The following is a 14,022-nucleotide window of genomic DNA, read 5'->3' on the forward strand; positions in this document are numbered from 1 at the left end:
AACCCTAAATGGCATTTCTAAAGTCTCGGACTATACATTTCATTTCTGCAGTCTTCTTCTTGTGATTGGCAGTGCACATTGTACCACTTCCTCACATACAAACCTGGACCCTGCATGAACACCAAAGTGCTATTCTTTATCATAGCATTCTGGATTGTGGCTTTATTGTTACTTGTATGCTTTAATACCTTTTCAGCCAAAAGAAAATTGAAAATATAAGCAACAACACACAATTAAAAACAAACATTTTTTTTTTGGTTTAACTGAATGTTACCAAGATGAACTGACCAAGGCAGACCTTGCAGCACATAAACATGTTTTAAGAACACAGAAGAACATTTTAGTGCAATGATATTTTACATTAATTTTTAAAACTATGTATTTTCTAATTTATGTGGGTAAGTGTGTGCTTCTGTGAGTTTATATGTACCACCTGGGTGCAGAAGCCCACAGACACCAGAAATGTCACTGGATCCCTGGAAGTGAAGTGACAGGGATCGTGAGCCACCACCTAGGTGCTGGGAACTAACCCAGGTCCTCTGCAAGGCAAGTAAGGGCTCTCAACCACTGAGCCCTCCAGCTCTACACACATCGATTCTTTAAAAATGTTTGGGGCTACCGTGCTATTTTTTTTTCTTAAACTGCTAAATAATCTAGGTATTATTTAATAGCTCTCAGGGAACCACATCCTCATCAGTGGATCTCAAAGTCAAGACCCTTTGAAGCCAAACACTGGTACAAGCCTGTAATCCTAACACTTGGGAGGTAGAGGCTGGAGGATCACGAGTTCAAGGCTAGCCTTAGCAACACAGCAAGTTTGATGCTAGCCTGGGCTACATGAGGCCCTGTTTCAAAGAAACTCCAAACAAACAATTTACCCCCTCCCCAAACAAAAGGATCTTTATAGTTTTAAAAACTGAAAAACCCAAAGACTATCTTCTGTTTATTGGCATTTATCACATCAGAAATTAGAGGTGAAAAAAATTAAAATATGTTTTACTTAAAAACAGCAATAAACTCTTTAGGAGTAATAACGTAAGCAATGTATTTAAATAAAAAAGTCCAAGTAAAAATATCAATAAGAGTGTATTGATGCATCTGGTAACTTCCTTACTGTAATTTGAACAACAGAAGGCTGTGGAATGTTTTTAAAAGGTTTATTTCTCTTTATTTTGTGTGTGTGAGTGTTTTGTCTGCATGTATGTTTGTGCATCACGTGCCTGCAGTGCCCCTGAAGGCCAGAAGAGGGCGTCGGATCCTGTAGAAGGGGAGTTCCAGACAGTTGTGTTGGGAGTTAAACCTGAGCCCTTGGGAAGATGAACCAGTTCTGAACCACACAGCCATCTCTCCAGCCAACGAGGGCATCTTTTATCTGGTTTTGCATTCAATATATTGGTAGTTGTTTTTTTCCCCATTTGTTTTGCAATCTACTGAATGAAGTATATAAAGAAAAGTAAGCTTTATATAGATGTCAATTGAAAAGCAAGAAGTATTTGAAGTCTTTTCTAATACTTACAGAAAAGACAAATGGTCATGACAAAATTTGACAAGTGATAGTTTACCCTCGAAAAGACTGGCCTTAGCATAGAACATAAAATCTTAGTGGTGAGCTGTATAAGCATGAAAAGGGTGAAAATTGTCAGCATCACACTTTATCCTTCAATATAAAATGCATTTTTTCTTTAATGACAAGGTAGAGTTCCCACAGCAACTGTCCTAACCACTATTACTTAAAGGTCTTGGGCCATGAGGTCTAAGAACCAATTAAATCTATGGAAAGATCTCTTTTTCCTATAATGAGCATTTTTACACATTGAAGGTAACTTTGGAAAGGAAGTATGGAGGTAGAGCAGATGGTTTGCTATCAAAACTCTTTCCCCTGGTGCAAGCAAAAGAGAACCAGCAATGTTGCGGCTGTACTTTGAGGAGAAAGCATTAACACTGGACTCCAAGTCTGACCCTGAAGTCTTGGAGAGAACCAGTGCTGCCAGCATGTGAGAGCGAGCGCTCCTCCTCAGGAAATCCTGTGGTTCACTGTTCCTGTAAATTCTAGCAGACAGCACACACAGCAGAGCGCCAGGAAGAATTCTGCTAAGTGAAAAATAGCCACAAGTCTTGGGTTGTGCTAAGATTTTTTTTTTTTTTTTTTTTTTTTTTGGTGGCTGAAGCATATTTTTGTAAGAAAAAAAAAACAGACAAGAAACCCCAAACTTTATGCTGAACAAAAAGTTCAAGAAAATGGCTCATTCAGGTCTTATCCTTAGGGTACTTCATGCTGTCCCCCACCGTTGTGCCTGCCCCTCATTCAGACACGAGGTCCTACCCCAACCCCAATGTCTCCGGTAAGCCCAAACCACTCATTAAAGCACTCACAAACTGGTTGGAGGTTGAGACAACTGAAGGTCTGTATTATAGAAGGGCCAACACACTGGCCGAAACCAACATGGCCTAGAGGAACTGATAATGGTCTTCTGCCTCATTATAATGACATTTCCATATCATAAGTCTTGCAATATTGCGGACTCCCATCATGGACCCAATGGCATGCCATATCCAAAAACCTACCAAGGACAGAAATGGGGGAGTAAACCCTGTTCCTGGAACAGTGTCTCTTATGTAGATGGCCTTATATTTGAAGTGCTACCCTATTTCAGTTTTCTGAGTGCTAGGATTACAGGTGTGCACTACCATGGGCAGCAAGAAGGTGGATTTCTTTACAGAATGGTGTCATATCCTCATTTAACTTCCAAAGTTAAGACCTGCAACAAGTCTAGCTGAGCCAAAGGACTAGTAGATTATTTCTACTTGAACTTCATATAATTTAAGTGAATTCTGGATTCCTAATAAAACTATTTCTGTATCAGAAGACTGCTGTTGGAGTATCAAGATAAGAAATGTGTAGCTGACTCACTGGGCCACAGGTATAAACTAGGAAAGGCAGGTATGTAAGTCAACCTTGCCTCCTTCAGAAATGGCTCCTTCCTGGGTGATTTCCTCCAGCTACTGACGTGAGAAACACCATCAATGTCGATGCACTCAGCTCTTTGGAGCCATAGGGTTCACTCTTGTGGATTTAAACAACAGTGGGTAGAAAGGAAAACAAATCTGGCATCTGCTTACAACACTGTTAAGACTTTTTTTCTTGTCATCATTCTGGAAGCAGTACAGTACAGCTATATATATACATTATATTCGGTACCTAAGTATCTAGACAAGGTATCAAGTATACTGGAGGATGTGTACAAGGTACATGTAAACACTATCTCATTTTGTATAAGGGACTTGAGCGTGTACTGACTTTGCTATCCACGGTCAGGACAGAAGGCTTCATGGAACCAGTTCTCCACAACTGTACTGATTGGTCAGGGCTGATTAAAACTTTTTTCATCAGGTGGTGGCAGTACATGCCTTTAATCCCAGCACTCAGGAGGCAGAGGCAGGGGGATCTCTATGAGTTTGAGGCCAGCCTGGTCTACAGAGAGAGATCCAAGATAGCTAGGATTACACAGAGAAACCTTGTCTCAAAAAACCAAAACAACAACAATAACAACAAAACAAAACCCGTTTTCCACTTGTGTTCCTGATAAAGTTTATACAGTATTGGTAGATAGGTATATAAAAGAGATAAATAAATATTCTGCTGAAAAGTCATAAATTTATTTTAATAAAGTTTATACAGTATTGGTAGATAAGTATATAAAAGAGATAAATAAATATTCTGCTGATAAGTCATAAATTTATTTTAAACAAGTTTTTAGTAGACATAATTTTACCATTTAATAAAAGCTTTAAGTAAATATATATATGAATGAGATAGAAGTTCTTGCTTATACAGAATGAAATCATGGATGACTATTTGATACTGAGGACACATACAGCATCTTCAACATTTTTCAGAATTGATTGATATTTTAATTTTACTATCATCCATGCTGAGAATGCTGTTTCACATAAATATATAGTGCAAAGTGGCAGAAGTATGTATTGCAGGCCATTTCAGAAAAATTTGGTAATTCTGTCCTAATATCAAGTAAAATTTGTTTAACATTATTTTAAAAAATTTAAACTCTAATCAGCAATTTAAACTCTAAACCAACCACAATTTTTAAAATCAAACCCTCTAAAAATACAATCCAAAATATATTGATACTTTCATGCTGAGGAATGATTATAAGAAAACATTCAGAGTTCCTTGCCCATTATTATTAAACTACTACATTTCCGTAGGAGCAGAAGCTTTGTAAGAAAGTGTAATTCACAGCACGGAAGAACAGAAAGCTCAAAGGAGGCATTTCAGCCAGTGCTGGCACTGTGGGGTGACAGCATGTGCCATACAGGCTCAGTGTACAGACACGAGGCCGTTAGCCAGGCTCGGTGGCGCACGCCTTCAATCCCAGTGCTTGGGAGGGAGGCAGAGACAGGGGAATCTCTAGGAGTTTGAGGCCAGCCTGATCTACAGAGCAAGTTTCAGGACAGCCAGGGCTGTCTCACAGAGAAACCCTGTCTTGAAAATCCAAAAACCAGAAACAAGGCTGTGGTGAAGCTGCATGACACCGTCTGGGCAAACACTGATAGAGACGCCGTGGATGCATCACATATTTGATTTTTATTAACTTTTGGTCATTAAGCATTCAGGAACTTTTACTGTTGTCCAGAGTTTTGCAATGCTCCCTTGAGTCACAGCTCCCAGTTCTAAGTCCAGAGGTCGCTTCATTAGGCGAATGGCCAGTGGCTCTGTCTTACAGCTAAGGGACAGCCTGCTGTGTTACAGTGCCAAGTCTGACCTCGGTATCCTCTCTTTTATCTTGGAGTACCAATGACTGACTGCTAACGACATCCCTGTAGAAAGATCGGCAGCCAGTTACTCATTCAGCACTAGCCAAATGTTTCTTAAAACTTACTGGATATCAGCTACTTCTGTAACTCTGGTTATTTTCTACTGTTAACTTCTTTCTGTGGATATATAACAAAAAGGTAACTTACTTGGTCTATAAAAGGAAACCAAGCTTATCCTCACAGATTTCTTTTTTAGTGCTTTGCTATTTTTAAATTAAAAATTTAACTGAAAGATATAAAATGAGAAATAACTTTGTTTAGCCAGCCCTTAGTACTTAGCCTTTTTCTTTCAAAAAGGAATACACATTCTTTAACTTGGGAAGCCTTTCCTCAAAATGTAGTGTGTGTTTATGTAATGTGTGGATGGCTTTTGAAATGTTTATACAGAATGGAAGTGTACTTTATTCACTTTTCTGCACCTGGCTTTCTTCACTTACTACACTGTGGAGGTCTTTCTACATTAGGAATGATTTTCTACTTATGCCTTTCAGGTGTTCTCACACAGTCCCGATTCCTGTGTCATCACTTAGCCAGCCTCCTGTTATTAGGTGAAGTGGACTGTGGAATACATTTGTGGGAGCATTTAGTAGATGTTTAAATCAGAGTAAAACTCAACAGTGGCCCATGCCTGTAGTCCCAACACTTGGAATTACCAAACAGAATGGGAGATCAGGTCAGGGTCGGCCGTGACTGAAGGTGACTGGCACTAGAGAAACATGGATGGTACCTACATTTCTGGCTTCAACAGTTTGATGGTGCTGTTTACTGAAATATAAATGGTGGTAAAGCAACAGTCAGAGGAGGAAACGGTAAATGATCACATCACCAGCACTCCTGAGATGGGCGAGGATCTGGATCAGGGCCAGCTTTGGCTCCACAGGGAGCTCCTGACTAGGAAATCCAAGGGCTGGGGAGGAGGTAGGTGGGGGATGCCTGAGTGGCAGTCAATGTGAATTACAGTCTTAAGTACTAGCAGCTAGGAGAGTGAGCCTACTGAATACACAGATTCAAGTATTAAGAATACTAATACCGGGACACAGGTATGGACAATGGGCTGGAGAGATGGCTCAGTGGTTAAGAGCACTTGTTGCTCTAGCAGAGGACCTGGGCTTGGTTCAAAACACCTACACGGTGGTTCACAAGCTGCCTTCTGACTTCAATGGGCACCGGACATGCATGGAGCACAGACATACATGTAGGCGGAACTTTCATATATGTCAAATCAAATCAAATATGTCTAAACACAACAAAAAATCAATATGGCAATATATCTCACTGGCAAGGGTGGGGGAGCAAGTACTTCACACACTGTGAGTAGAGCTGGGGAAATATAAATGTGTATATCTGATAAGTTGTGTTTTTTTGCACCCCAATAATCCTCTCTGCTGATGCAGCAATCCAAATTAGACCAAATTAGACTGAATTAGAAAAGTCCAGGTTTAATGGGTAAAGCACTCCCAGGCAGTTCTCTGGCCCCCCAGAGAGGAAACGGGAAGAAAGACTGGAAAATCATGTGACTGTTTTCTGGGATGCAGCTTAAATACCCTGGGGGAGTGGTCTTGAGCCTCTCTGGGGGAGGAGCTGTGTTTGGTGGGCTTTGAAGGGGCGGGTTTGGGGAAAGAAATGGGGAGGGGAGTTGAGGTGGATCTTCCACCAGAATATTCCAGACTCTTTGGGTATATGGAAGCCAGGGTGCCAGGGGTTGAGGTGGAGCTCCCCCCAAACAATACTGACTAACATAGCATTTCTAATACTAAGTCATATCTAGTCTTGATAACTCTGCATTATTTGAGCTACACATACATGTATGTATGTAAAAGAATATATTAATGTAAAACTTGTTTAAAAAAATGTACTTAGCATAAGCACTACTGATAAAAAAGGTCTCAGTCTCCAATTAAATGCTACTTTAGCAAATGAACAAAAGCATCCTGTGCTGTTTTCCATACCAAAACCAATCATTTGATTTATTAAATACGTTTTTATTTAAAGTATCACTACTATATTTAAACCACACCGTTAGATCTGGCAAAATGCTAACTACTGTCAGATGTCGGTTACTAGGGCTGGCCAGGCTCTATTAAACACAAAGTAACAGGAAAGCCGTCACACTAGAACTACCCCTGCAGGGTGAGGGACAGAGCACTGGAATAGAGACCCGCAGCTGCGATGTTCAGGAAGGAACTGCCAGGCAGACTTCCCACCTACACCAGTCTGTGCCCACCCTGGTTCAGAGGCCCAGAAAGGGCTTCTATTCCCATTTCTGAAGTCACCAAATCACTACTTTTTCCCCCCAAATGTATATTAACTCATATGTGGTACAAAGTAAGTCAGTCACATATTTTTACAAGTTTATACAATGCCAACAATACCTCTCTAAAAGATCCTGACTTCAAAATAAAATTTTAAGGAAAAGGCACTGAAAATTAGATTTGATGAGAGACTATCTGTCTGCAAATCACAATGTATTTGTTATTTTAGAACACTAAAAAAGACCTCCTATCTTTGAATGTAACTGACACAGATGTACAGTCATGGCATGGTAGCACAGGCCTGAGGTTTCCAGACAGTCAGGCTGAGGTGGGAGAATCATTTGAACCCAGGGTCAGACACCACCCGAGGCAACATGACAAGGACCTTTCTTAAAAAGCAGAAAAGCCATAGATCTAAACATGATTATCACATATAGAATGGGAATTCGTCTGGGGGAGGATGTTAACAATGAAAACGATAAATACCTTCATTTGCTATGACTTCCTTATTTCTGCCAGGCTACCTTCAGAATACATAAAATAAACTGAAGAGGAAGAATATCACTACCAAATTATGCAACCATTCTCTAAAATTTTAAAAGAACACTTAAAGAATCAAACTTCAAGTCAAAATCAACAAACTACAATGAAAAATAGATTGCTATAGAAACCAGTATCTCTTTGCTTGTCTTTAACCCAGGAAAGATTTGTAAAGTAGAATCTAAAATGAACTACTCACTGCCTTCCCACTCTTAGCACTGGGAAGTTTCACAGGCTAGTACTCTGAAAGATTAAAATATAAAACAATAAGAAATATTTATTGGAGCTTACATATTTTAGCACAACTTCTAAAATACCACTTATTCCAAAAGCCCTAAATCAAGGCATTTAATTGCTCCATAATATCAACAGAGACAAAACCTAATGACAAATTTTAAAAATATTAAAAGGGCCCATAAAACACAGTCCAGCTAAACGACTCACAGACAGCATGGTTTTCAGTTCTCGAGCTTCCTCGGTGAAAGATTTACTGCCTCTTGTCCATATCTGATGCAGACTTGTGCTCTGAGGATTCCCACTTGTTTCCAGAGCTACAGTACAAAATGGCCACTGGACTGGAGGGCGTGTCTGTCATTACTAAGCATTTTTCTATCAGAAGCATTGCTTTGAAAACACCTGACCACCATTTCATTAATGCTACTGTTACTCAGCAACAGCAGAAGGTAATGGGGAGAGTGGGGCTTGAAAATACCTTCAAAGGACACCAGTGTACATTTAAAAGTTTGTGTATTCCCCATAGAGCAGGTAAGACATAGATTCATACATCTTCCTGGCTGCTGGCTTCTAAATTAATCTTACATGAGGTGCTATGAGCAAAAGTTTTGAAAGGAGTAAGTTTCCAGTCCTGTACACAATATAAATGTTCTCTCTAAGTCAAAAAACTATCTAAATAAAAAACAAAATAAATATCAAACAAACTCATAAAGAAGGGGAAAACTTACTTCTGCAGGTTATAGATTCAACCAACTAAAAATAAAGATCAACAGTGAACTGTTCTTAACTAAGAAGAGAGAGGCTAGCAAAGGTGGGGTGGACTGAGTCTCCCCTGGCCTCAATGCTATCAGGCTTCCACACTTTTAGAAATCTAATTAAGTGGGGAGGTGCGGAGGTGCTTGTAGCTATCATTTTCAGTTGATCTTTCTTTTAAAAAAGGCCAGAAGGTCAAACATATCTGACATAATGTTGTGTGAGAACAGCATGCAAATAATAGGAAAATGAAGTTTGGATGGTAGGAGACATCAACGTCATTTTTTCTTTCTTTGCCTACTCCAAATTTGAAAGATGAATCCAAACACACACAACCAAAAATTAAATATAATAAAGTAAAAAACAGCACAAAGGAGATTCTCTGCGGTTATTACTTTTATTTATCTACGGGGCTGGGGTGGTGGGTGGGCACCATGGTGTGTATGTGGAGGTCAGAAGACCACTTTTGGGAGTCCATCCTCCTTCTGGCATGTGGGGTCAAACTCAGGTCATCAGGCGAGACAACTGGTGTCTACCTGATGGATGAGTCATCTTATCAGCCCTCCGTGAGGTTCTTAAGCCTACTCTGTGGTTCTTAATGATATTAAAGAAACCTTTCTCTCAAAATGATTATTCCTTTTCTTAGAAAGTCTCAGACACTAAGGATGGTGGTGCATGCCTATAATCTCAGCACTTCGTGAGTGGAGGAGGCCGGAGGATCAGGAGTTCCAAGTCCTTCTTGGATACATATACAGAGTTCAATGATACCCTGCCATCAAAAAATAATAAAAAATAAATAACCAGTAAAGCAAAGCAAGATATACTGATGTAGAAAGTCTGTTTTCAATAAAGGTCTTAAATTATAGGAAATTAAAGGTTGTGGATCGGCCAAGATGATTTCTCCTAATAAAAAATAGATGGCTATATTCTATCAGCTACACTGATTGTAATGCATATTTAAATACAGGATGTCTTCAAATATCTTATTCCAAATTAAAGATAGTGGGCACTTTGGTTTGCTAATCCGTGGTGGTTCTAGCACCATGGAGTCTCAATGGATACTCAAAAAGTCCAGAGACAAAAGACTAATACACTGCTTGTAGCTTGGACCTTTTCCTCCTAAATCCTTCAGGCAATATTAACTGCTGGGAACTTGGGGGGACAGTTGGTACAACACCAGAGAAAACTAGCACTAAGTCAGGGGTTCCAACCTGAACATACATTGAGCATTGAGCATGAGTGGATTCTCTTCTTATAGTTCCTAACTAATGTCTTTCCAATCTCACCATTCCATCCACCAGACAGCCTCAGATCACTTCGAATCTACAGAGGGAGGAAATGTTTCATCCTAAGGAATCACCTGGCATAAAGGACGTTATTACTATAACTGGGGGACAGGAGTGGAAACTAAGGGATTCATTCAGAATCTTACCGCTAATGAATCTAAGTCAGCCTCCAAACGCAATCTTTCAACAATGCTTTGTAAAAAATGAACAGTTTTAAAGTAAGTGCATCAAGTGCCAGGGTCGTCCTAAAAGTAATGTAGGCAAAGACAGGAGTGGGGTCCCATGCCTCGAGTCTCAGCACTTGAGGCAGGTGGATCTCTTGAAGAATGAATTTGAGGCCAGCATGGGAAGCGTAGCAAGTGCCTGTGTACAAACAAAACCCAGAGAGCAAACAGTGCGTGCATCACAGCCCCAGACAAGGAGACTTCAGTTAAATGCAATACAAATACAGAAGATGGCCAGGGTGTGGCTGAGTGTGAAAGAGCTCGTGTAACATTCATGGGGCCGTTGGTTGTATCCACAGGACCACAAAACATAAAAATCTGATGACTCTTTTCAAATGTCTAAATTTTAAAAATAAATCAACAAATCTCTACTCGAGCCCAGAGGATATGTAATGGAGTCAAAAGTCACAGAAGCAAATGGGGAAAAGATAAGAATTGCTCTCCAACACTAATTTTTATAATTCATATTAAATATGTAGTTTCTTTTGATTTATCTGGTGATAAGCTAGTTCTAGTGGTCTACCTTTATGACATTGGGTTGTGACTTAAGACCAATGTAGTCTTTTATTACAGTGGTAAATGTAGCAATGTTGCCATGCTTCTCAGCTACTACTTGGAAGTAGATTTTTTTTTTTTTTTTAAATAACAGGATTTGGAGCTTTTTGTTCCATAAACTGAAACAAAAGACCCAATTTAAGGAAACATTGGTTACATACACTTATTCCAGATAGCAAACTCCATCAACAAAATAGCAAATGCCACCCATGCCCATGGACATGTACTTCCTTCCATTAGTCATTACTCAAATCAATAATGTAAGTAGGAAAGAATTCACAAGAACACTTTGCACAATGCCGTTTGTTCTTTAAAGAAGGATAATAGCTTTTAAAAATATGCTGCAAGAAGATTTACTCAAGTAAGAGAGGGATTTTTAAATGATCTCAAACCATTTGCAATGCAGGGAGATGTTTATGCGAGTCATCTACTTTGTTTTCATTGATTTAGCTCAGTTGCTGCCCTGGGCAGAAAGGGCACAATTGAAGGCACCACCAGTGAATGGCTAACCTCTTACAGTCTACCTGAAGTATAAAAGATGTAGGTGAGAAACAGATTAAAACATGAAAAGGATCTTTTCAGTCAAGAAGAAAGGAAAAAAGAAATTCAGCGAACACCAAAAGCTTTTGATAGTAAAGTGTCAACTAGAGAATTAGGTTACCAAGAGCCACAGTTGGATGGAAATACCAAAGGTTCCTCAAGCTGAGCATGATGGAGCACACCAGTAACCTGAGCACTCAGGAGGCTGAGGCCAGAGGATCCCAGGCTTAAGGACATCCTGGGCTAAACCTGGTTTTTGGGTGTAAAGATCTTATTTTCATGTGTTTTCCTATCTAGGAGTAGCAAGGTTTAACAGTGAACTGAATCATTCAAACTTTCTGCAATTAAGTTACCATATAAAAAACACGAGCCAGGTATTGTGGTGCATCCCTGTAAACCCGGGATTTGGGAAGTTGAGAGAGGAGGATCTCAAGTTCAAGGCCAGCCTAGGTAATACAGTGAGGTCACGAAGGCCAGCTTAGGCTATATAGTAAAATCCTGCCTCAAAAGAAAAAAAATGAGAAATTAAGAAAGACTAAAATCAGAACTTTAATGCATTTCTAAGGTGAGTAGAGAATGCTATCTCTCAAAATATCTTAGTGATGCAGTAACAGCCGTCTTGGTATTTCAGTATTTATTTTGCATCTTACTCCTGTCATTACTGTCCTTGCCCATCATTTTCTAGGTATTTTCCCTTTTTCTTGCTGATACTGTGGACTGAATGTAGGGACCTACATATGCTAAGCCAGTGCTCTACCACAGTAGCTTCTAAATCAGGTTCTGTGGCTGTTCTGAGTGGCTAAAGACTGTCCTTAGGGTAGGCAGAGAGTCCCCAAATTCTCTGCCTTTAGTGGTAGAATCGCTAGTAGAAGGTGCTGATTAAAATTAATAATCTTAAGGCTGGGCATGGTGGCTCATGCCTTTAATCTCAATAAATGGGAGGCAGATCTTTGTGGTTTTAAGGCCAGTCTGGTCTACAAGGCCAGCCAAGACTACACAGTGAGACCCTGGCCCTCCCCGCCTCAAAAAAGAAATCTGAAGGAGTCATCAGGCTCCGCTGTAAGGTATTAACTGTGGAGGAACACAGGAATCTAGCCCTGATGAACTGAGGTGCTCAGATCCTAGGGCGAGGACTGGGAAGCAGGCCCGAGAATCCTCCACTTCCTTCTACAGTGTCTCTCCTATATCATCTCTCAGATCATGAGGACTCAAAGCCGAGCCCTGGAATGACTGAAAACACAGTCAAACTAACTAATAATTTAGGAAATTCACCAAAGATACCCTAAGAGGAGGGTGGAGAGGCGGTGCGGGTTAACAGTTCACTGCCCCTCTAAAGGACCCGGGTTTAGTCCCCAACACCATCAGGGGCTCACAACTACTTACACCTCCAGCTCCCAGGGGATTCAATGTTTCTGTCCCTACATACAAGCCCATACCACACACATACATATAATTAAAAAATAACAAAACTAATCTTAAAAAGATATCATAAGCGTTAAAAAGAAGGGATATTCTTGGGATACTTTCCAAAACAAAACCTTTTTAAATTTAATGTGGTATGAGCCTCTCAAAGTCTGTGACATGTATGAGCTAGACTTCTGACTCTGAGAAAATCATTAGAGTGCACAGTACTACACCAAATGCATGAAAAACCACGACGAGCTTTCTCAGGGAAGGAGGGCTAGGCCTCTGCAGATGCAGAAGTCTGGCTTCCTGCCTCCACTGCACCTCTCACATTCCCCTGTATCTCCTGTATTATAGACACAGATAAGCTGCTTTCTCAGGGAAGGAGGGCTGGGCCTCTGCAGATGTAGTAGTCTGGCTTCCTGCCTCCACTGCACCTCTCGTACCCCACTGTATCTCCTGTGTTAGAGACACAGGTAAGCTGCACTTGACACTCGCCAACCTTGCAGTTAAACTTGGGGATGCAGATTAGAATTCTCCACATTGGGGTGTAACTGTCAGAGATCTGGAAGGGGGAAAGAAAGCAGAACCCACATTCTCTCCCTGTCTTGGCTTTTTTTGAGACAGGGTTTCACTACAAAGTTCAGGCTGGTCTCAAACTTGCAATCCCCCTGTCTCAGAGTCCCTAGGGCTGGTCGTTGTAGGCTTGTACCACCATGCTGGGCTTTTCCTCTTTATGCCCAGGAATTCTTGGCTGTACGAGGACAGCAACAGTGAGAGCCTACTCTGTACTTTTTAACAATACGCCAACCACCGATTTGATTTCTAACACCAAATTCCTTTCCGCTTTTGGGTGATAGATAGGCTTCTGTTTTCCCCGCTAGGGTCTAAGGCTGATACAGATGCAAAACAGCTCTCATTTCAAAGGGATTGAAAGATCATTTATTCTGGGGCTGGGGAGATGGCTCAGTGGGTAAAGCAACCTCACACAAGCCCAAGGACACAAGTTCAAATCCTGAGAATCCATATAAGCAGGCATAGTCGCTCATGTCTGTAATTTAAGAGATGGAGAGATGGAAGGGAGAGACAGGATCTCCTGAAGCTCATGGGCTTGCTAGCCTGGCATCCACAGCACTGAACAAGATCCTCTTGTCTCAAACAAGGTGTGAGGTAAGAACCTACATCCCATTGGTCCTCTGACCACCACATGTGTGTTGTGGAATGTGCACACCTGCACCAATGCACAGGAATGCTTGCACATACACAGGCATCATATAAACAGACACAGAAATACATACAAAAGACGTAATTTATTGCAGAGCCTAATACCAGTAATGGTGGTAGGAGAACACAGATCCAGGTTACCTCAGACACTATGGTCCCACAATCTCATGAAGC

At 40.6% G+C, this 14,022-nt stretch overlaps 1 protein-coding gene across 8 annotated transcripts in view; it reads right to left on the reverse strand.

Moving 5' to 3' along the window:
* Vezt (vezatin, adherens junctions transmembrane protein) overlaps positions 1–14,022 on the reverse strand; it is a 117,982-nt gene that overhangs the window by 96,674 nt on the left and 7,286 nt on the right. The window contains exon 1 of one of the 8 annotated variants that reach the window (XM_052753140.1): positions 8,073–8,171. The exons of the other annotated variants lie outside the window; for them this stretch is intronic. Coding sequence (XP_052609100.1) covers positions 8,073–8,081 — 9 coding nt within the window. The 5' untranslated portion in view covers positions 8,082–8,171. Of the gene's footprint in view, positions 1–8,072; positions 8,172–14,022 lie in introns of those variants that run through there. 8 annotated transcript variants of the gene reach the window in all.

The sequence above is a fragment of the Peromyscus californicus genome, unplaced genomic scaffold (genome assembly GCF_007827085.1).
Source record: "Peromyscus californicus insignis strain IS unplaced genomic scaffold, ASM782708v3 Scaffold_24__1_contigs__length_46423439, whole genome shotgun sequence".
Classification (NCBI taxonomy): Eukaryota; Metazoa; Chordata; class Mammalia; order Rodentia; family Cricetidae; genus Peromyscus; species Peromyscus californicus.